At 37.8% G+C, this 22,384-nt stretch overlaps 2 protein-coding genes across 2 annotated transcripts; one reads left to right on the top strand and one right to left on the bottom strand.

Annotated features, from left to right (window-relative positions):
* The first annotated feature begins 1,343 nt into the window (after positions 1-1,343).
* On the top strand, positions 1,344-6,665 carry mrps24 (mitochondrial ribosomal protein S24). Its single transcript, XM_053645884.1, has 4 exons — positions 1,344-1,587; positions 1,942-2,022; positions 4,178-4,289; positions 6,282-6,665. Exons 1-4 carry the CDS (start codon positions 1,549-1,551, stop codon positions 6,563-6,565), a joined length of 516 nt encoding a protein of 171 aa, XP_053501859.1. The 5' UTR covers positions 1,344-1,548; the 3' UTR covers positions 6,566-6,665.
* A 654-nt stretch (positions 6,666-7,319) lies between these two features.
* Positions 7,320-21,836, bottom strand: gnsb (glucosamine (N-acetyl)-6-sulfatase (Sanfilippo disease IIID), b). Its single transcript, XM_053645882.1, has 14 exons — positions 21,560-21,836; positions 20,483-20,877; positions 20,293-20,352; positions 18,741-18,944; positions 18,567-18,632; positions 18,228-18,326; positions 12,821-12,988; positions 12,640-12,722; positions 12,433-12,551; positions 12,253-12,356; positions 12,038-12,139; positions 9,558-9,668; positions 9,358-9,465; positions 7,320-8,694 (listed from the first exon to the last, which is right to left on the bottom strand). Exons 2-14 carry the CDS (start codon positions 20,666-20,668, stop codon positions 8,548-8,550), a joined length of 1,557 nt encoding a protein of 518 aa, XP_053501857.1. The 5' UTR covers positions 20,669-20,877; positions 21,560-21,836; the 3' UTR covers positions 7,320-8,547.
* Between the last annotated feature and the right edge of the window lie 548 nt (positions 21,837-22,384).

Here is a 22,384-nt window from a genome sequence, read left to right on the forward strand (position 1 = left end):
GCACCGCCCCCTAATAAATTATCTAAAAACTACTGGGATAAGTGAGAGACTTTAGTAATATAGTAGGAATATCTAGTATATAGTTATTTATCTCTTTATTTTCTTTTATTTATATAGTATTGTTTTGGTATTATTATTATTATTATTAGTAGTAGTAGTAGTAGTAGTAGTATTTTTTTTAATTATTATTATTTTTTCTATTTTATTTAATTTTTTCTGCCAATCTACTGCCCACACTCCAGTCCAGTAGGTGGCGGTAATGCACCTTTAACTGGTTTGCCAACCGCCATTAAAACAAAAAGAAGGAGAAGAAGATGAAACAGTCACTTTTAATTGTGAACACAGCTGTTTAGGTCATCCCTTTGGTGCGGGGGGAAAACAATAGAAACCCTAATAGAATTTGTAATTGTTTAAATGGTTTTAATGGAAACTGAGGGTAATTTGTTACCTTCTAATGGTGACATATGTCTAGTGGATACCATTAAAGGCTAATGGTTAGCTAATGGCTTGTAATGGTATTTGTAGTGGAAACCATTAGAATTTTTGTGATGGTTTCGATTGTTTTTTCTTTCTTTCTTTCTTTCTTTCTTTCTTCAGCAGGGATGATACCCATATGTAGGGAGTTGTTGATATTAAAGTTTGAGCCATATGATTTGGGGGGAGGGGGGGGGTATGTGTTGTTATAGGGAAATACTCAACAAGGTGGTGATTATTTTTCTAAAAGTATGTCCCGAAGTGTTGTATTCCTCTTGTTCCTCATCGATTTGTCAACAACTGCGATTTTCGTTTTTACAAATTAACAACATGGTGTGATTTTTAACCATTTGTAGTTATATTTAATGTTGTGGAACGTCTGTGAGACAAGTTAGTTCCTGTTATCACTTATGTTCTAGCAGCCATAAAGAGTCGTTCTTTCACCAACCTCTCTCTCTCTTTTTCTTTATCAGGTGTATTGGAAGAGCTACAGATTGTAATTGTATACCTACAATGTGCACTTTTGTTGTAGGTGTCGCTGATAAAATGGTCAGGGAGATGTAATTTATAAAGTGATTCTGGCAATTTAGTATGAAGTATGTAGAACAACTTGCATGGGGTTTGTAATGTTTGTAATTTCAGAGAGGCTAATAAAACCCCAATTTAGATAAAGGCGAGAATATCAACAATCCATTGATTGATGTTGTGGACAAAATATCTGTTCTTAAGAAAATGTTAAATCATTTTAAATACCTTGATGTGAGATAGTTAAAAAGAAAATAATGCTTTATGGACTGAAATTGACCGATTGCCTAAAGGAATTGACGGATTTGGGGGGGGGGAAACATTTGTGAATTTTGCATTTCTATACATTCCGGTAGGTGGCAATAATGAGCATATTTATCCAAGGTGTCGGTAATGAGTTTATTTGACCGGTAGGTGGCAGTAATGAGTATATTTGTCCAAGGTGGCGGTAATGAGCTTATTTGACCGATAGATGGCAGTAATGAGCTTATTTGCCCAGCCGCACTCAGAGAGAACACGAGTCAATACGGAAATGTAAACGAAAACAAAATGGCGGCGTCCTTGAGCAGACAGGGAAGAATATTATCTGTAAGCAAGCTTTCATTTTATAGTTTGGTTATTAATTACACTTTGTGTTTAACAATTTCTTTAAAAACGGTATTTTTTTTTACTGTTAATATGCGACACTTTCTGGTTCTTCTTTTATCTCTGAATTGAAATGAAAACGTGTAGCCTGGTGACGGGGTTGAGTCCTAAATGTCTCTCTATGCTCTTTACAAGTGCACTACATGTTACTAGGAAGCAATACGGTTTTTATACGCTCTATGTAGTGCACATGAGCTTCATTAGGGAGTCATTTGGGATACAGCCGGTGTGTTAACAAGATATTGCACAGATTATTTCATGTGAATAAATATTTTGTACATGTTTATAAATGTTTAGATTGCTTGTAGCCAACTGAATTCTGCGACTTGTCTCATCTCTGGATCAAGGAGCATAAACACCAGTGCAGTTTGCTATAAGGTGGGTACGGCTGTCACATTAGGACATAAGTCCATTATTATTGGCACCCATTTTGAAAACGAACAACAATGAAATGAAGCATTCCTACTTCAAGTGTAAACGAAAGCACTCAAGTTTTATTAACGCAACGTCTTTTTTTAAGCGGTGCCATGTCTTTCTGTTTTCAAAGTTATTGGCACCTCTACAATTAATCATTTATGAATCATTTTCTGGAGAGAATTGCATCAATGTGCATCTTCCTGTAATGTCTGACAGGTTTGAGCTTTTTTCCCAGGAGGTCTTGGACCTTTCTCCATGCAGAACAAGTTCTTTATGTTCTTAGGTTTGCACATGTAGACACTATCTTTCATTCAGAGCATGAATTTCAGTAGGATTGGGTCTTATTAGGCGTCCAAGCACCAAAGGTAATCTGTAGCCAAGTTGTACCTTCCAAACAGGTTTTGTGCTATAACTTGGAATTTACAGAATTGATGATGTCATCGGTCTTCACAAGACACTCCTGAAGCATCATTACTGGTTGTAGGTAGTGTGGACATCAATCCAATTCCAGGCAAAGGTTTAACCTTTTCCACTATTACTTTCCTATTCAGTGATTGATAACAAGAATGTACATGTGTGCAAACTCATTTGTTTAAAGGCTTGGAACTGAGTTGTTCACATTCTAAATTAAGATTCTAGCTCACAAGTTGAAAATTTTTTTGGATTTATATTAAATATCCTCTCGAGGTGTCAGTAGTTTTGAAAGTTTAAAAAAATATTCACATGAGAATTGTTTTGGTGCTTCGAAGAACATTTGTTTGAGTGGAAAGTTCGAATAAATGTTTATTTTATAGAATCAGTTTTTAGAAAGGTGATTATTTGAAAGGTGCCAATAATTCTTGACTGAAAAAAAAACAGTAGCAACTGTTGCTGTAGTAAAATATTCAGTTGCTACTGTGTTTTTTTTTATCATGGAATTTTTATTGGATAATCGCATTTTACATATTACAACACCTCATCCAACAGCCCCAACAAAACAATCACAGCCAAAACCAAAAGAAAAGGGGGGAAACAAAAAACAACAACAACAACAAACAAACAACCAGTAAAACAAAACAACAAACAAACAAATAAATAAAGAGAAAAAAAAAAGGAAGATGATTAGTATTTACCGTCTACCTTTCCTCAATCCACCTCCAGGGTGCGTACATCATTGATGTAGGTAATAAATTGTTGCCATTTTCTCAAAAATGATTCACCCCTGCCTCTGATGTTATACTTGATTTTTTTCAAGTTTTAAAAAGAACATTAAATCTTTAAGCCAGACTGATATAGAGGGGGGTTGTGGAGAGGTCCAAGACAGCACTATTCTGCGCCGAGCAAGTAACGATGCAAAAGCCACAACACTAGCTTGTTTATGGTTCAGAGGCTGACACTGAGATGAAACACCAAAGATGGCAATTAAAGGGCAGACATCCAATTTGATTTTAAGAACGTCGGACATAGTTTCGAAGAAAGAGTTCCAAAAGTTCTGCAGTTTGGGACAGAGAGCAAAAATACGACTGAGGTTACAGGGCGAAAGTTTGCATTTTTCACACGTCAGGAACATTGGGATATATTTTAGACAGTTTACTCCTAGAGAGGTGATCTCTATGGAACACTTTAAATTGTATGAAACTAAGTCTAGCACATGACGTGGTGGTACGTATATTATCTAACGCTCTGCCCCAGTAATCATCCTCAAGCTCCAGGCCCAATTCTTCTTCCCAAGCACTAATGGTTTTGATATTTTAAGAATCGTCCTGTGACCAAATCATTGCATATATCCGTGAAATAATGCCACCCTTATGAGGATTCAGCTTGAACACCTCTTCCCATGCAGACTTTGTAGGTAAGGAGGGAAAACCAGCGAATAGTGAGGAGACACAATGCCTAATTTGAAAGAAACGGAATAGGTGAGATGGAGGCAGGCTGAATGACGAGGATAATTCAGAAAAGTTTGCAAACACATTACAGTTGCTACTGTTTTAAACTGTCTAAATAGTATGTACTGTAACAATGGGACTTTTTTATTTCTAACACAGGTTTCAGAGTATCTGTTGCTCAGTGTGAGTCGGTGTCCAAATCCTGATATTGAGCTTCTGCTTAACCGAGCCGTGTTTTTCTGAACTTGCAGAACCGTGCAGCCCGCATTCGGGTGGGTAAAGGTGACAGGCCAGTGACGTATGAACAGGCCCTGCACCCACACCACATAGCTCATAGGAAGGGATGGCTCTCTCAACACACAAGTAAGTCACAGTTCTTCAGTCAGGCCTGGTTTCAGTTCTGAATTTCATGTCACGGCTGTGCATATTATTTACATAACACAAATGGGTATCTGCAGTGTGAGGATGAAGAAAAGAAAGATTTACTAATAGACACATGCGTTTTCAGTCATGCAGTCACTTTTTACAAAATTGTATGCTGAGTCCTATTAGTACATAGAACTTGCGTGACAGTACTGTGTTCTGCCCGTTGTGATTCAGAAGATAAACTAAATAAAATAGCCCTTATGAGTATGACGAGGATTCTCCTAGAAACAGTAAGGAGAAGTAACTGATGGCACAATAAGCACAAGAACAAACACATGACACAGTACTGTGTTCTGCTCGTTGTGCTTCAGAAGATAAACAAAATAAAATGGCCCTTAAGAGTATGGGAAGGAGAAGTAACTGATGGCACAATAAGCACAAGAACAAACGCATGATACGCATCATTATAAACAGCTGAGATCACATGAGATGGATGCCCTCTGACATATACCCAGATCAGTTTGATGATATATTTCAAATCTACAAATAAATTTGACTAAATCCCAACTAAAAGGCAGAAGTAATGATGGGATCTCAGCATACATTGTTTACATGGTGTGGTTTAAAGATATTTAATTGCAAGCGTTGAGGAATAATTGAACCGGAAAAGAAAAGATCAAAGGACTGTATAGGAAATGTATTATTATTCATGATGAAAAACATGAACATACTAATGTAATACCTTAATGCGTTCCTGTAGTGTTTGTTTTGCATCAGTAGTTTTCAGTACTGTTGAAAAGAACAAAAATGTACATGCAGTTGAGGTCACAAGTTTACATACGCCTTGCAGAATCTGCAAACTGTTAATACTTTTTTTTTTTAATAATAAGTGGGATCATAAACTGCTTTTTGTTTATTTAGTTCTGCCCTGAAAAAGCGATTTCACATAAGATGTTTACACAGTAATAACTGAATTTACACAAATGAACCAGTTCAAAAGTTTACATACGCTTGATTCTTAATACTGTGTCGTTACCTGGATGAACAACGACTGTTTTTATGTTTCGTGATAGTTCCTTTCTGAGTCCCTTGTTTGTCCTGAGCAGTTGTCCCGCCCACTGTTCTTCAGAAAAATCCTCCAGGTCCTGTACATTCTTTGCTTTTCCAGCATCTTCTGCATGTTTGAGCCCAACAGTGACTATATGATGTTGAGATCCATCTTTCACACTGAGGACCACTGAGGGATTCATACAAAAGATGAAAAAAGGTGCAAACATTCACTGATGCTCAAGAAGGCAACACACTAGGGGCGGCTGTGGCTCAGGGTTCTCCACTATTCTTAGGGTTGGTGGTTCTATTCCTGGCTCGCATGCCTCCACATGCCAAATTGTCCTTGGGCAAGACACGGAACCCCAAGTTGCTCCCACTCGGCAGGCCAGTTCCTTGCTTGTGTGTGTGTGTGAATGAGAAACAGTATAAAACAGCTTTGTAGAACCGCTAAGGTTAAAAGCCGCTATATAAGTGCAGACCATTTTACATTAAGAGCCAGGGCAGTACTAAATAAAAAACAAAATGCAATTTTAGGATCCCTCTTATTTTATTTTAAATTATTAACAAAGTTTTGACCTGAACTGTAAGTCTGTGTGAGTCAAATTGTCATGATTTGTGTATTTGTGCAGAAACATGAATCTGTGTACAAAAGTTTTGTTTGTCACCATATTTCTTACTAATGAATAAAAGAGCTTTACAAGTACATTTTCATACCTACACATGCCCTAGTTGTTATTCCTTTAATCATGTACAGTATGAACCTAAACCAAACGAAATAGCAAACCAAGTGTATCTATTTTGCTCTGATTCCACAAACAGACTAATAAGTATGAAAGCATTTAAAAACTGTTTGTTTTTTTTTCCCTCGTTCTAATTCTAATGAGCTTTAGTGCTACATTTTTCCCCACAATTATTTTAAGAGAGTTTGTAATCCTGTAGGTAACCTCCAGGGAGAAGGAGGTGCTGCAGAGCGGACTGTAGAAGACATGTTCATCCGCCGTTTCATCTTTGGCACGTTTCATGGTTGTCTGGCTAACGAACTGGTTATCAAGCGCAGGGGCAACATGCTGGTCATCTGTGCTTTGATGCTACAGAAACTCCAGCCTAATAAATATTATTTCCTTATCGGCTACACAGAAGAGCTGCTCTCACACTTCTACAAGTGTCCTGTAAAGATGGAGATACAGACGCTGGAAGATAAAATTGTCTACAAGTATCTCTAAGACCCAGGACAGAGAATTAGAACATAAATAATTAATACTTTTTGGTATAAAACTAAATATCATGTGAATTTAATGTATGTAATAAAAAAATTCCATGCTATTACTTGCCTTTGTGTTTTCATGTATATCTGTAATGACGAGCTTCGGACGATACAACATCTCCATTAAAAATGAAAATAAAGGAAAAATACAACAATCAGTATCTTTAAAAATGGAACATTTTTGCAAAAAAAAAAAAAAAAAAAGTGTTCAATACTTTTTTCCTGCGTCATTCCACTTTATTACACACAACTTTATTTATGGACGTTAATGTTGTGAATTCTTTATATTTCCAGATTTCTTGAGTTAGTACTGATGTCTGGTGAAAATTTCATGTGGAAATGTATTTACTGAAAAAAATGTTGCCATTAGACAAATGTAGTCAGACAGGGTTTTTTCCTCATTTTTAGTTTTGCTCTGCATGTACAAAACCAATAATTGAATCTCACCCAAAATCCTAAAAATATATTTTCTTTGTTAATATACTTCCACAAACCATATACTGTATGTTAGCTGATTGACTACATTTTAGGATAAGTAAAAAAAAAAAAAAAAAAAAGTATATGTCTTTTTAATGAACTACAAAAACTGCACTATCTTTTGTTTAATGCATCTCAGACACATTAATGTCTCAGTCATTTGTTATACAGTGTAGAAAATTAGCAAATTATGTTACCGAAAACCCCAGAGGAAGCAATAAATTAGATATGAAACATTTTCTTCAGAATTTATTGGTTGAATATTTAGATTCTTTCAGAAACAGTTTGGTAGGTAGGAAAGCATGACCAACAAAACCTTAAATTACCTGCAACAAACTGTGTTCCGAAAGGCACAATATCATTTCAATGTGTAATAATATTCATTATTAAAAATGACAGTTCCCCTTAATAGTTGACATTCAACATTAACAAAAGTGCTATGGCCCTGGTGCATCACCTCAGATATCTGTCCTGTTATCAGTTGTTTTATCACACAACAGACATAAGAAGTATCACAGATAGATTACTTGCACTAGAAAACACACACGGAAGCCCTATTAAAACTTTAAACTTAAAAAAAAAAATACAAGCCAGCTTGAATGTGAATAGAAAAATGACTGAGTGCAGACATGCACAGAAATTAATAATTCACATCTCCAGGCTCATGAATACATTCACATTTAAGGGAGTGATTTTTGTACTGAGCTGTATAAAGAGTTTAAGGCAGGAGTTGCATGAGAATACAATGAAGTGAAGTCTATTTTATTATGTCTTTGCTATGTTTACTGTAATAAATGTAGTCTCATTACAGAATGGAATGAACTACAGGCCTAGAAAAGGTATTGTAGACCTGAGGCATTTTATGTGCATAAGTATAGGTTAAAATCATGAAATAAGGACAAACCGAAGTAATGTTAGCAATGTAGGCATTATCAATTATGGCCGTTAACCTATGACGCAGTTAACCCTTTAAAGTACCCTGACCTATCAGTGGATCTTGTAACTACACACTTTCTATTAATTTCACTGTAGTTAATAATAACTGAATAATTGAAGCTCTATGATGAATGATCATAGATATGTGTAAGGGCTGAAGTTGTTCAGCCCTTACACATATCTATGATCATCATATTCATCATGTTGTATCATCTCAGTTCATCACATTGTGCAGTGCGATATTCTTATCATCTGCAGCGTATGTAATAGGATATATGCAAGTGTAAAAATGTATAAAAAGGTATGTAATACCAGACTCCATTCCTCCTCTACAAAAAAATCTAATTATATATTTACTAATATAGCAGCAATGGCTGAATGTAAACCGATTAAGTTGTTGGTTTATTTTGTGTCATGAACAAGGATTCATTTCACAGGCCAGGATTTATAAAAGTACTTAAATCAGTTTAAAATGAAACCCTCTTTGGTTACCAGTTTGGCCTGAGCAGAACTGTTGTGCTCTAGTTGTTAGAATTTTCGACAGCTGTCTCCCTTGCATGACTGAAGCTTGATGAGCCTTTGGTTCATGACCTGCAGGAGCGCAGGGTCCACCTTCTTCACAATGTTCTCCAGCTGATGAGGATCAGTCGTCATGTTGTACACCTCCACAAATGCCTGGGGGGGAGAGAGAAGAAAAACACAGTTTGTACCTGCAGGTCTAATCCACATCACTGACTCCAGAAAAATAACTTTTGTTGGACAAAGAAGGTTACTATAAATTTTTTAGCATGGCAGTGTATCAAATTGGAAAAAAAAAAAAATTACTATTATTTGCATGCCATATGCATACCATACATCAATAATCCAAAGAATGAGCTGTACATTTAACCCCTTCCTGTTTGCTACTTGGTAATGGCTGTCGTGTAGACCCAGGTCATCTCTTTATAAGAGAGAAATCTTATGATTGTATTATATATATGCACACACACTATCAATTTCATGAATGCTTATGTAGATAATTACATATGTAAAAGATATCTCATTTTTAGTCCTTCTTAATTTCTGGTAAAAATGACCCAAACATCTGTGTAAGCATGGGAGTCAGGTGCCACACCCCCTTTCATAGGACTGATGAGCACAAAGGCCACATCTCCTTCACTAGGACTGACTGGCACAGAGGCCACAACCCCTTCTCTAAACGTGACAAGCACAGAGGCCCAATCAAGTCAGTCATAACTGGCCCCCAACTTTGAATCGGTGCGGCCATAAATATTAAAATGGATCTTTACATCTCCAGTAAGAAAGAAAAGAATTTGATCGCAGCAATCAAACACTTACTTCATCGTCAGCGAATTCACAGTACTGCAAATTGTTGTCCTTCAAAGTCCTAATGCAGGCATACGTGTTGTTGAAGGCATCCTCGCAAACACAGTCTGGGAAACACTCCTGTGGAGCCAAAGCGACAAAGTCAAGGCTGGAGAAATTCTACTAGTTAGTTTTGAGAAATTAAGAAGGCGTGAAATGACAAAGACACTTACAGCCACTCCGGGGCCGAGTTTGGGGCAGTCAGGATCTTTAGTAAGGTGGCCCTCACCAGTGTACTCCACCAAGAAGTAGGGACGTGAAGTACCGTTGCGTAATGACGGTGCCTGCATACAGAATGATATCACAGTTACAGCAACTCTGCAATTTACTAGACTGTTCTGCTACTGTTCAAAAGAACACAGGTACTAGTGACAACCAAGCTGATAAATTATTTCCTTTTGGTCTTATCTTAATATACATTTCATGTTAGCATCAAATTTCTCATCTCCGTATCAACAAATACACATGTACATTCATATAAATGCATGATTTGTCTTGAAGCCAGACTACTTCCTCAGCCATGCTGTTATAGAAAATGAAATTGACAGTCATCTGCAAATGAAACAATAAAGCTAGCACAAACAATTTAATCAATATGCAACACCAATTTATAAAAACACACAATTTAGCAAGGGTAATTGCCCTAAAAGAGAAAAGAAAAGTGATTTAAGGAGTCATTTATATTGCAAGAGAATGCCTCAACCACCTAAACAGAAGAAATGTGGTAAAGCTGTGGACAACACCACAAATGCAAACCACAGAGGTGACAAATGAACCAGAAATGCACACCGGAAAAAAAAAGATGAAATGTGTCTAATGCATCTAAAGTGTTTTAAAGTGTTTACACAGAAGTGGAAGTTTAATAATATATCTGATGTTTTAGCACAGTTTAATTTATGAGTGTACTGAGCAGGGTCAGATCTGAAATCTACAAGCGTCTAGTCTCCTCTGATGCAACAAAAATACTCAAGCCTTGGTGAACTATGCATCACGGAGCAAAAACGTAACAAGCCGAAGCACAATGCGACACCTAAAGTTAACACATTTTTTCTGAAATACATTTCTCATGACAGCTTTCAAATATGGACAATGACATTCTTACCATCAGAGACACCTCATAAGCTCAAACGCTTCTCATAAGCCCTTACTCAGTGGTGAAGGATCTGTACTAGTGATCAGACGCTGGGGAGTTCAAATCCTAGGACTGTCAATTTTTTTTAAAGTCCTTGAGCAAGGTCCTAATTGGTCCATCAATTGCTCAGCTTTGTACTTGGCTTGGATCGATCTTAACCTTAGATAAAATCATCTGCCTCGGGAATGAATGTAAATAAAATACAAATACAATTTGACATTTACACTTAGACTGACTGTGTCGGGTGAAGTGATTGAGTAGAAAATATGCCAAAAGATGTGTGTATTATTAGCCCACGACTTCCAGACCCAGGTGTTTTTCCTGACTAGAAATCTTGGAAAGAAATTATGACTAGTCTGAAAAACCAGTCTAGAAATGTTCAAGTATTCCAGGACACACAGTTGTTCAGACTTTCCGTTTTACTAGTTCTATCTAGATCTAAATTAGCATTTTACAAGCTAAAGATGACACAGCAAGTTGAGAGAACCTTTAATTAAAAGCTAAAAATGGCTGCAGGTGATTATAATGGAAAATGCAAGGCATCTGCTGATATCTGTGCATTACAGACTTGAAGAAGTGATTACGGTATGTATATGTCAAAGAAAAGGCAACCGACTATTACATGTTTCCATATTATACACAACATTAATCAGACTAAATGGTTTTGGGTATAGAACTGTGGTGTATAATGCTGTAAAAGGGAAATATTACTAAATTTATTCAGTATAAAATTTCAGTGCATAATACCTGTCAAATATCTAAAGACTACTAAATTTATTGAGTATAGGAACTTCTGTCAAAATGCAAGCTTTTAAAATGTATTCAGTATAGAATTGTAGTACATATATCTGTAAAAAAAAAATGTTTCAAATAAAATAATATTATTATTATTATTATTAAGATTAAGCTTATTCATACCTCTATCAAAAATGTAAAGCTTATTAAATGTATTTGATATAGAACTGTGGTACATGAAAAAAAAAAAAAAAACAATATTTATTGAGTACTTTGTGGTGTAATGGTGTCAAAAATGGTGTATATATAAATATCTGTCATATATTTAAAGACTACTATATATATTTGCTATAGAACTATGGTGCATAACTCTCTCAAAAAGTAAAACATTACTAAATTCATTGAGTATAAAATTACGGCGTAAGATTCTGTCGAATGTACAACATACAGTATATGAGGAATGGAGCTATGGTGCATGTATTTGTAAAAAAGATTTAAAGAGAAATGTATTCAAAATGATGGTGTATAATGCTATAAAAAATGAAAATGTTACTAAGGTTTTTAGAAATAGAACGGAGATATATAATGCTGCCAAAAAGGGAAATATTACTAAACTTGGAGTATGTTGTGGTGTATAATAGGGTATAAACATGCTAAATTTATGGAATGTAGAACTGTGGTGCATAATTTTGTCAAAAATGAAAAGATTCCTATACTAATTATGCTGTGTCAAATTGAAAGATTTATAGTTTTACTATATACTGTTGTAAAAATATCTCCACTCACAAGCTGTGGTAGAAAAGATTGCCCATCCATGTCCAAGATAGAGGTATTAACTCCGGCAATGTCAAGGATGGTCATGGCGAGATCGATGTTCAGTACTGGGTCCTAAAAGACATTAAAATAAATGTTAACAAGCCACGCACACATACACACACACAGACACACACAGACACACACAAACACGCGGATTAAAATGTGTCTGAGCTTTCAGAACTAACCTGCAGAGTTTGGTTTGGCTTGATCCCGGGCCCACGTACCAAAAGTGGCACACGGATGTCAAATTCATACAGCTGTCTCTTGTCAATGGGGAGGGAGAACTGACCTGGAATTAAAAGAGGACGTGGAATAAGAGTGTAAAAGTCAAATATGATTACGAGGAACAGGAAAGGAGAGTGTACCTGTGTGGTAACCGTTGTCAGAAGTGAAGAAAATGTAAGTGTTGTTCAGCTCCTTTATGTCTTCCAGTTTCTTTACCAGCTTCTCCACCATGTCGTCTACAGACAGAAGGGTCTGCCACCTTTAATGAAACCAGACAGCACAGTAAACACACTAAGCATGCCAGGTGAGTACTAATGATATTCAATGTCTATCCAAACATTCTATACCTTTTATGGAAAGCATTGTCAAGATAATCAATGGAGCTGTTTGACATAGGGTTCACAGGCTGACGCAGCAACCAGTGCTTGTCCTGAAGAAAGAAACAAAACATACAGGCTGTGCATAACTTCCACAAGATGAAAAAGGAAATATGAACTATGATACCAGTTAGTGCTTTATTTCAAATACATTTCCATGTTTGTTAAAACTGCCATCACGTGGAGCCTTGACGTCAGCAAAGCTGTTCTGGTACGCTGGAGCTGCAGTCCAAGGAGAGTGAGGGGCTGGAGGGCACAGCATCACAAAAAATGGATGCTGGGGGCTTCGCGAATCCAGGAACGTCAGTGATCTGTTTAACTAGAACAAGGAAACATTGACAAGTTACAGAGCGAGTTATTTCAAACAAAATTTTAAAAAAGATAAGACAGGCTTAAGCTTCCTACATCTCAGTGGTTCTCAGTTCAGTTCCTACCAGCTCAGTGGTTAATACGTTGGACTACAGCTTGGAAGGTCGTGAGTTCAAATCAAGGTCCTTAACCCACAACCGTTCAGATGTATAAATAAACATAAATCGCTCTAGATAAGAGCGTCTGCCAAATGTCATAAATGTAAATACTAGTAAATATTAGTAAAACAACCAAGTTGTAGTAACTACGGATATGCAACAGCATCACCGATAATCTCCGCTGCTTCCTTCCAAGCTTTATTTTTCTTCGTAATGTCTCTATACACTATTAATGAAAGGTTGCATACGACAGAATAAGATGGAAAAAAACTAATCTAAGCCTTTTGTCCATTCTCATGCAGGTAAGAGCTATAGTTCTGACCACACGCCACACACCAAGGATTGGTCTGAGGAATCGATCGAGCAAATTGTTTGGATTTCTCGCTTTACCGTGCGTTGAGAAAATCTCAGTCCAAAGTTGCTTGTCACATGCCACTGTGGCTGAAATCACAGTTCCTTGACGTGCATATGCATACAGTAGAAAATTAATGATCAGCTGTTCCTTGGTAGTTTGAGCATAGGAAAAGCAAAGGGCTGCTAAAAACAATTTTATTTTACATACAATGGTGCTTGAAAGTTTGTGAACGCTTTAAAATTTTCTACATTTCTGAATCAGAATTATTCAACCCCCACTGTAAATCAGGTATATTGTCAAAATTTAGACTTTCAGCTGTTTGTAATGAACAAATCAAGCAAAAGCAATTGAAATAGTTCAACACAACGAATGCTTCAAGTGGTTTCCGCAAATTCAACTGAAAATGCAACTTATAATGATTTCTCCAGTTTCAAAATTATTCAACCCCCTGAATAGAATCCCTCACCACAGCACAAATATAATAACAGGTGTTGTCTCAAGCACATCTGAGGCAACTAATCAAGGGCTTCATTAGTTGCACCAGGTGTGCTTGAGCTGGAACACATGAAATACCTGAACTGGCTAAGGGCAGAAAATAGATGAAATACCTGGACAGGGCAGAAAAAGGAAGCCATCAATGGCTGCAACCAGAACTTTTTCAATTGCTTTTGTTTGATTTGTTCATTGCAAACAGCTGAAAGTCTGTACATTTTGACAATAAATCTGATTTGCAATGGGGGTTGAATAATTTTGACTGCAACTGTATGACCTAAAACAACATCAGATTTTCACATAAGTCATAAAAGTAGATAAAGAGAACCCAAATTAACAAGTGAGACAAAATATTATTTTTTGGTCATTTATTTATTGAGGGAAATGGCCCAATATTCAAATCTATGAGTTGCAAAAGTATGGGAAGCTTTAATTTCAGTATCTGGTGTCACCTCCTTGTGCAGCAATAAATGCAGCTAAACCTTTCCGGTTGATCAGTCCTGCACATCGGCTTGGAGGAATTTCAGGCCGTTCCTCAGTACGGAACAGCTTCAACTCTGGCATGTTGGTGGGTTTCCTCACATGAACTACTTGCTTCAGGTCCTTCCACAACATTTCTATTGGATTAAGGTCAGGACTTTGACTTGGCCATTCCAAAACATTAACTTTATTATTTTTTAAACATTCCTTGGTAGAATGATTTGCGTGCTTAGGGTCATTGTCTTGCTGCATGACCCACGTTCTCTTGTGCTTTACTTCACAGACAAATGTCCTGACATATTCCCTTAGAATTCACTGGTACAATTCAAAATTCTTGTTCCATCAATGATGGCAAGCCGCCCTGGACCAGATGCAGCAAAACAGGCCCAGATTTTTCACAGATGGTTCTTATGCTGGAATGCAGTGTTGTCCTTTCTCCAAACATAACACTCCTCATTTAAACAAAAATGTTCTATATGGTCCCATCCATCCACAAAACATGTTTCCAATAGCCTCATGGCTTGTCCATGTGATCTTTAGCAAACTGCAGATGGGCAGCAATGTTATTTTTGGAGAGCAGTGGCTTTCTCCTTTCAACCCTGCCACGCACACCATTGTTGTTCAGTTTTCTCCTGATGGTGGACTCATGAACATTACCGTTAGCCAATGTGAAAGAGGCCTTTAGTTGCTTAGAGGTTACCCTGGGTTCCTTTGTGACCTCATGGACTATTTCCCATCTTGCTCTTGGAGTGATCTTTGTTGGTCGACCACTCCTGGGGAGGGTAACAGTGGTCTTAAATTTCCTCCATTTGTACACAATCTGACATTGGTGAAGTCCAAACTCTTTAGAGATGGATTTGTAACCTTTTCCAGCCTGATGAGCATCAACAACACTTTTTTTCTGAGGTCCTCAGAAATCTCCTTTATTCCTGACATGATGCACTTCCACAAACCCGTGTTGTGAAGATCAGACTTCTTAGATCCGTTCTTTAAATAAAACAGGGCGCTCACTCACACCTGATTGTCATCCCATTAATTGAAAACACATTACTCTAGTTTCACCTTTAAATTAACTGCTAATCCTAGAGGTTCACATACTTATGCCACTCACAGTTATGTAATATTGGATCATTTTCCTCAATAAACATAATATGTCCAAGTATAATATTTTTGTCTCATTTGTTTAATTGGGTTCTCTTGTTTACTTTTTGGACTTATGTGAAAATCTGATGATGTTTTAGGTCATATTCATGCAGAAATATAGAAAATTCTAAAAGGTTCACAAACTTTCAAGCAGCAGTATTAGTAATAATCTGATTCACATCTACAGCTACCCCGGTTCAAGACTCAGCTAATGGTAACTGTCTGTATGGAGTTTCTCATGTGTGCACATCAGTTTCCTCAGGGTTCTCTGGTTTCCTCTCACCTCCCAAAAACATGCCAGCAGGTGAATAGGGAACAGTAAATTGTCCCTAGGTGTGAATGAGTGTGTAAACGTTTGTGTATGGTGACTAGCGATGAACTGGCATCCTATTCAGGGTGTATTCCCACCAGTGTTCCCGGGGATAGGCTTTGGATTCACAACAACCCTGACTAGGATAAAGTGGTTACAGAAGATGAATAAACGAATGAATATAAAGTATCTCACAAAAGTGAGTACACCCCTCACATTTTTGTAAATATTTGATTATATCTTTTCATGTGACAACACTGAAGAAATGACACTTTGCTACAATGTAAAGTAGTGAGTGTACAGCTTGTGTAACAGTGTAAATTTGCTGTCCCCTCAAAATAACTCAACACACAGCCATTAATGTCTAAACCAATGGCAACAAAAGTGAGTACACCCCTAAGTGAAAATGTCCAAATTGGGCCCAATTAGCCATTTTCCCTCCCCGGTGTCATGTGACTTGTTAGTGTTACAAGGTCTCAGGTGTGAATGGGGAGCAGGTGTGTTACATTTGGTGTTATCACTCTCACACTCCCTCATACTGGTCACTGGAAGTTCAACATGGCACCTCATGGCAAAGAACTCTCTGAGGATCTGAAAAAAAGAATTGTTGCTCTACATAAAGATGGCCAAGGCTATAAGAAGATTGCCAAGACCCTGACAATGAGCTGCAGCACGGTGGCCAAGACCATACAGTGGTGTAACAGGACAGGTTCCACTCAGAACAGGCCTCGCCATGGTCGACCAAAGAAGTTGAGTGCACGTGCTCAGCGTCATCTCCAGAGGTTGTCTTTGGGAAATAGACGTATGAGTGCTGCCAGCATTGCTGCAGAGGTTGAAGGGGTAGGGAGTCAGCCTGTCAGTGCTCAGACCATACGCCGCACACTGCATCAAATTGGTCTGCAGGGCTGTCGTCCCAGAAGGAAGCCTCTTCTAAAGATGATGCACAAGAAAGCCCGCAAACAGTTTGCTGAAGACAAGCAGACTAAGGGCATGGATTACTGGAACCATGTCCTGTGGTCTGATGAGAACAAGATAATCTTATTTGGTTCAGATGGTGTCAAGAGTGTGTGGCGGCAACCAGGTAAGGAGTACAAAGACAAGTGTGTCTTGCCTACAGTCAAGCATGGTGGTGGGAGTGTCATGGTCTGGGGCTGCATAAGTGTTGCCGGCACTGGGGAGCTACAGTTCATTGAGGGAACCATGAATGCCAACATGTACTGTGACATCCTGAAGCAGAGCATGATCAGTATGCAGTATTCCAGCATGATAACGACCCCAAACACACCTCCAAGAAGACCACTGACTTGCTAAAGAAGCTGAGGGTGAAGGTGATGGACTAGCCAAGCATGTCTCCAGACCTAAACCCTTTTGAGCATCTGTGGGGCATCCTCAAACAGAAGGTGGAGGAGCACAAGGTCTCTAACATCCACCAGCTCCGTGATGTCATCATGGAGGAATGAAAGAGGACTCCAGTGGCAACCTGTGAAGCTCTGGTGAACTCCATGCCCAAGAGGGTTAAGGCAGTGCTGGAAAATAATGGTGGCCACACAAAATATTGACACTTTGGGCCCAATTTGGACATTTTCACTTAGGGGTGTACTCACTTTTGTTGCCAGCAGTTTAGACATTAATGGCTGGGTGTTGAGTTATTTTGAAGGGACAGCAAATTTACACTGTTACACAAGCTGTACACTCACTACTTTACATTGTAGCAAAGTGTCATTTCTTCAGTGTTGTCACATGAAAAGTTATAATCAAATATTTACAAAAATGTGAGGGGTGTACTCACTTTTGTGAGATACTGTATATGTTTTGGCAATAAGGTATGGAGCTTATGGTTGCTGAAATGGTGTAGTTTTTTCAGGATCCCTTGTGTTTTGCAATTGATCAGGGTCCCAAAAATGTAGAAAGTATGCCATCCTAAGGTTACATAGTAACTGAACAGAAGTGATTGCAGTTCCTTGTGGAAAGATAGAACACGCTCTTTCATATACAGAGGTCATAAACCAGACTATACATGGAAACAAAGCTCAGCAGTTTTGCAAGTGGCTAAAGATGTGAAACACTATGGCCATGTCACAGTAGCAGGCAAAGAAAATAGCTGCTCAGTCAAGTTGAGGGTGGTTTCAGGTTCACTTAAAGGACAAGACCTTTACAGGAAAACTTTATATCCACTACTAAATCACTATTACTACTAAATCACATCTTTTAGACATGTATTACTGAGCATGGACTACTAAAAATGTATATTCCAGTTCACCATAATATATGATTAAGATTTTTTAAAATTAGTTTAGTATCAAGAACTTACAATAAGGTCTGTGAGGTAGTCCTTTTCATAGTCGTCTTTGTGAACCTCTGCTTTCCCATTGACAGAGAGTGTATAATTATAGTATTCAGAGTTCCCCACCTGCAGAAAAGAAAAAAATAAGATCACCAAATATGTCATTTTTAGGAAAGTGAAACATGTGACAAACTTTTTTTACAGAAATAAAGAAAAGAAACTGGTCCCTTTATCTGGGGGAATGTGGTTTAAAATTATAACCCTGCTTGAATGAGAGAGGAAGTGGGTCATTCATGTCATTGGATAAAGATTTTAGCTGCTGATAGAAAAAAGTGAGAGAGGCTCATGATGAAGCAAAAGACCCACCAGTACATGCCACTGGTCCCATCCAGGAGGAACATGACCCACACCTCCTGTCTCATTCATCCCATACTGAAAAACCAGCACAGTAAAATACACTTATTATAATCGCAGATAGAAACAAACACAAACAAGCAAACAACAAATAAATTTCCTCAAAAGTTGAACAAAAATACAGACCTGATTAAGGTATTTCCCTCCATAAAAGGTCTGATAATACTTCTTGGTGAGGTAGACAGGAAAGGCTTGCATCTCGGGACCAGCTTGCCAGGCTTTGCTGCTGCAGTTGCCTGACCAGGAATTGTTGTGGACCATGTGATTGTGTGGATATTTCCCAGAGAGAATGCTGCTCCGACTGGGACAGCACAGGGGCGTTGTTGTGTACTGGACACCATGAAAAAAAAAGACAATGGCTAATATTTTAGACAACAAAGAAGCAAACACAAACATTTGTCTGGTATTTTTACTCACCAAGCATGCTTGAGTTCATCTACTTTCACAGGAAGAGGTGTCTGACTTTACATGAAGCCTAATAATGAGCCAAGCTGAATAGAACTCCGATCTGATCAAATGTGATGGTAAACCTTTTAATGATCCATTAAATAGAAGAATAATTTTAACCTCTGTGTCTGATTACTCCGACTATCGGAACCTATACGAGTACTCCTTGTGCAATAAAATAGTCCAATAAGAAAACCCAGTTAATATCACAGATTGTAATCTATTTTAAAATATTTGTGAGGTTGAATAGGCAGTTGGACGGGCGATAAAGTAACATTTTGAGGAAGATTCAGGATGGGACTTTAATATTTTTAATGTAAGTATTTCATGCTTATCATACATTCAGCAAGGATGCACTGGGACGCACTTGCTCCACTCATACGAGGAAATAGGATTACAGTGTGTCATATTTAAACCAAGGTGTCCGATCATATCCAGAAAGAACCGGTGTAGATGCAGGTTTTCATTTCAACCAAGCAGAAGGTACCACACCTACTGAAAGCCAAGAACGACTGATTAAACCTGTGGAATCAGGTGTGACCACTGCTTGATTGGAATAAAAACCTGTCATTTGCAGATAAAATAAGACACCCCTGGTGTAAACGGTTCATTAAGAAAGCTACAACAATGAATTCTTTCTTACTTGCCACTAACCGTTTTTTAGCAATGACTTTTAAAGACGAAATCCTGTGAACTTTTTAAAATCCAGTGACTATGTTGCTCTGAAAAATCTTATCGTGTCACAGTGTTCAAAATATGGCTTTTCGCTCAATAACCTATTGTATCTATTATATACACAAGTGTGTATACACCGGAGTGTCAATTAGACTGTAACTTTAATCATTCTGAAGCACATGGCCAGAAATGTGCACAAAAGTTATCAGGTGCTCCATGGGCCATAGGCAGCATGTCTGAGGATGAGATCACTTTTTGGTTAACCACTGGTATTTACAGAAACATTGCAGCACACTCTCAGGAAAAAAAAGACTACTAAATAGTACCTTTCTTGTCACTGGCATGGTACCTTTAGTATGTTTCCGTTTGGATAAAAAGGTGCACGTAGTGTACCGTTAAAGCTTTACTTTAAAAAAGGAATTACAGTCCATGAATGTACCTTAAATCTTTTTTCTTTTAAAAAGGTACACTATATCTACATTTCCAACCGATCTAATGGTATAGCGCAATATAGTGCGATTTGTTTTCTGGGTGTAGACATTTTACATTTACTCACTGCATGGGAGAAGGTGACACCAAAATCACCAATCAGGGCTTTGGTCTTCTTTAACGGCGTCTGTGGTGAAATTCCAGAAATATATTTGTTATATTAATTGATTAGGTCTGTTATCTTCAAAACTGCTTATTTCTACAAATTACACATCACTTCTGAAAAAATGTGTCATCAAAAGAAATACCAAACTCACCATTCCACCAAGCTCCACGTCCAGATCATCTGTAACGATGAGAATCATGTTGCTGGCTTTGACACATTCTGCACACTTCAGTAGACAGGTGAATAGAGTGAGGGAAAGGAGTAGACCAGGAACCCCTTCAAGAGTCACTCTCCTCAGACGGTTCCTGTGTGTGTTCTTTGACAGTGGACTTGCCATGTGTCTCCCAGATTGGAAGAGAGTCTTGTAGAGATCAGTTTAAGAGCAGTATTAGTAGCAGATTTGCAGAGCACTCACGCTGGAGTGGGATGGTGTGAGTCGAGTTTGAGGAAGTGCAACTCAGTGGTCATATGACTTGTGTGTCGTTTGAAGAGGGACTTTAACCTGAGGTATTGGTTCTGCTGAAGTGAAATCGTCAGGAATGAACCCTGTGAAGAAAAAAAATAAGCTCTAAGCTCTTTTTCCGAATGTGGAACAGAAACACACTACCTAATATGCTTCGTTTCTTCCTCTGTGGGGATACATCACTTCCTCTAGCTAATGAATTCAACAAAGTTTACTATTTACGGTTTAGTATGTGTGAAAGGTTGTTTTGTTTTTTTTTGGTTTGTTTGTTTGTTTTTTTAAAACAAGGGGGTTTGGGCGAAATTAAATCCAGTGTGTGAGGAATTAAAGTCATTGTTTGACTTATCGGTTTTTGTTTCATTGACTTACTGTGAGGGGGAAAAAAACCTGTTCTGTCAGTATGAGTCACTGCAGTGCTGCGCAGAATCAGGAATTAGCATAACATTAATTCATTCATGTAGCATTTAGCTACATTACAAAACATTCAGTAAACAATTTGCTCGTTGTTTTCCCAACTGGATTAAACAGCTACCTAATTAGCAAAGTAAACTCAAACTCATGCTCGGATCACTTCACTGATTCCCCCAGTACTTCCGTCGGAATCAGGGTTGCCAGATATGTTCAACAACCGAAGCACAAGTGGTGATCAAACCCAGGAAGTAAAACCAACCTATCTTCAACTTGAAATAAGAACCCACTTGCATATTAATCTTAACTGCTTTCAGCTCTGTACTGGTTTGGATAAAAATTCCCTACTTTACCCACAATGCCATTTTACCACCTGCTGATAGTGGGATTAAGCTCTCACGTCACTGTTACTTAATGAGAGCAATGCAGCAGCGCTTTAATCCTTTAGCCTGTCCAGCTTTCTCACCTCCTTATCTGTACACTGCTCAAACAGATCAGCTTTCAAAGCTTCAAATTTCATGCTAATGTCAACACCAACACTGTCATGCTTATCAGCTTCTGCCAGCTTCTTCCCCCACAACCATTGCCCTCCTGAACTCTACACTACACTTTTAGGCCACTGATGTTTTAATGCCTGTAATCATTCTGTAGTTCTATTCTGTACTGTATATTCTGTATTATCTGTATATAATTGTAGATTCATAGTATATAACCTAGGTTATCTTTATATATCTGTGTATATACATTATATGTTATCCATGGATAATCTAAATCTTTTGATTTGAGATTATTTTAAAAAAATAATAAATTCAACTATTAACTTCAACTGTAACATCACTAGCAATGTCTGCCTGTGATGTCAGCACAGCACACATTAACAACCTTCTCATGGGAATAGCAAAAATACACGAACAACCAACAAAATACCACAGAATCATTACACACACCACATTTTGTCCCCTTAGAGGGAATAGCTCTACTGACTGATTACTTTAATCCTATGATAAAACATTTCCATTCTGTTAGGAATGGTCTCTTCCTGAATTACTCCATCTCAAACCACACGGTCAGAGGGCACAATGAATAGTTTGGTGAACATGAAAATTATGTAAATCGTATTTTATGGCCTTCACAGATGCCAGATTCAAATCTCACTTAATCAAGTTTTGTTTATGGGAGCTT

This window comes from Ictalurus furcatus, chromosome 16 (assembly GCF_023375685.1).
Source record: "Ictalurus furcatus strain D&B chromosome 16, Billie_1.0, whole genome shotgun sequence".
Lineage (NCBI taxonomy): Eukaryota > Metazoa > Chordata > Actinopteri > Siluriformes > Ictaluridae > Ictalurus > Ictalurus furcatus.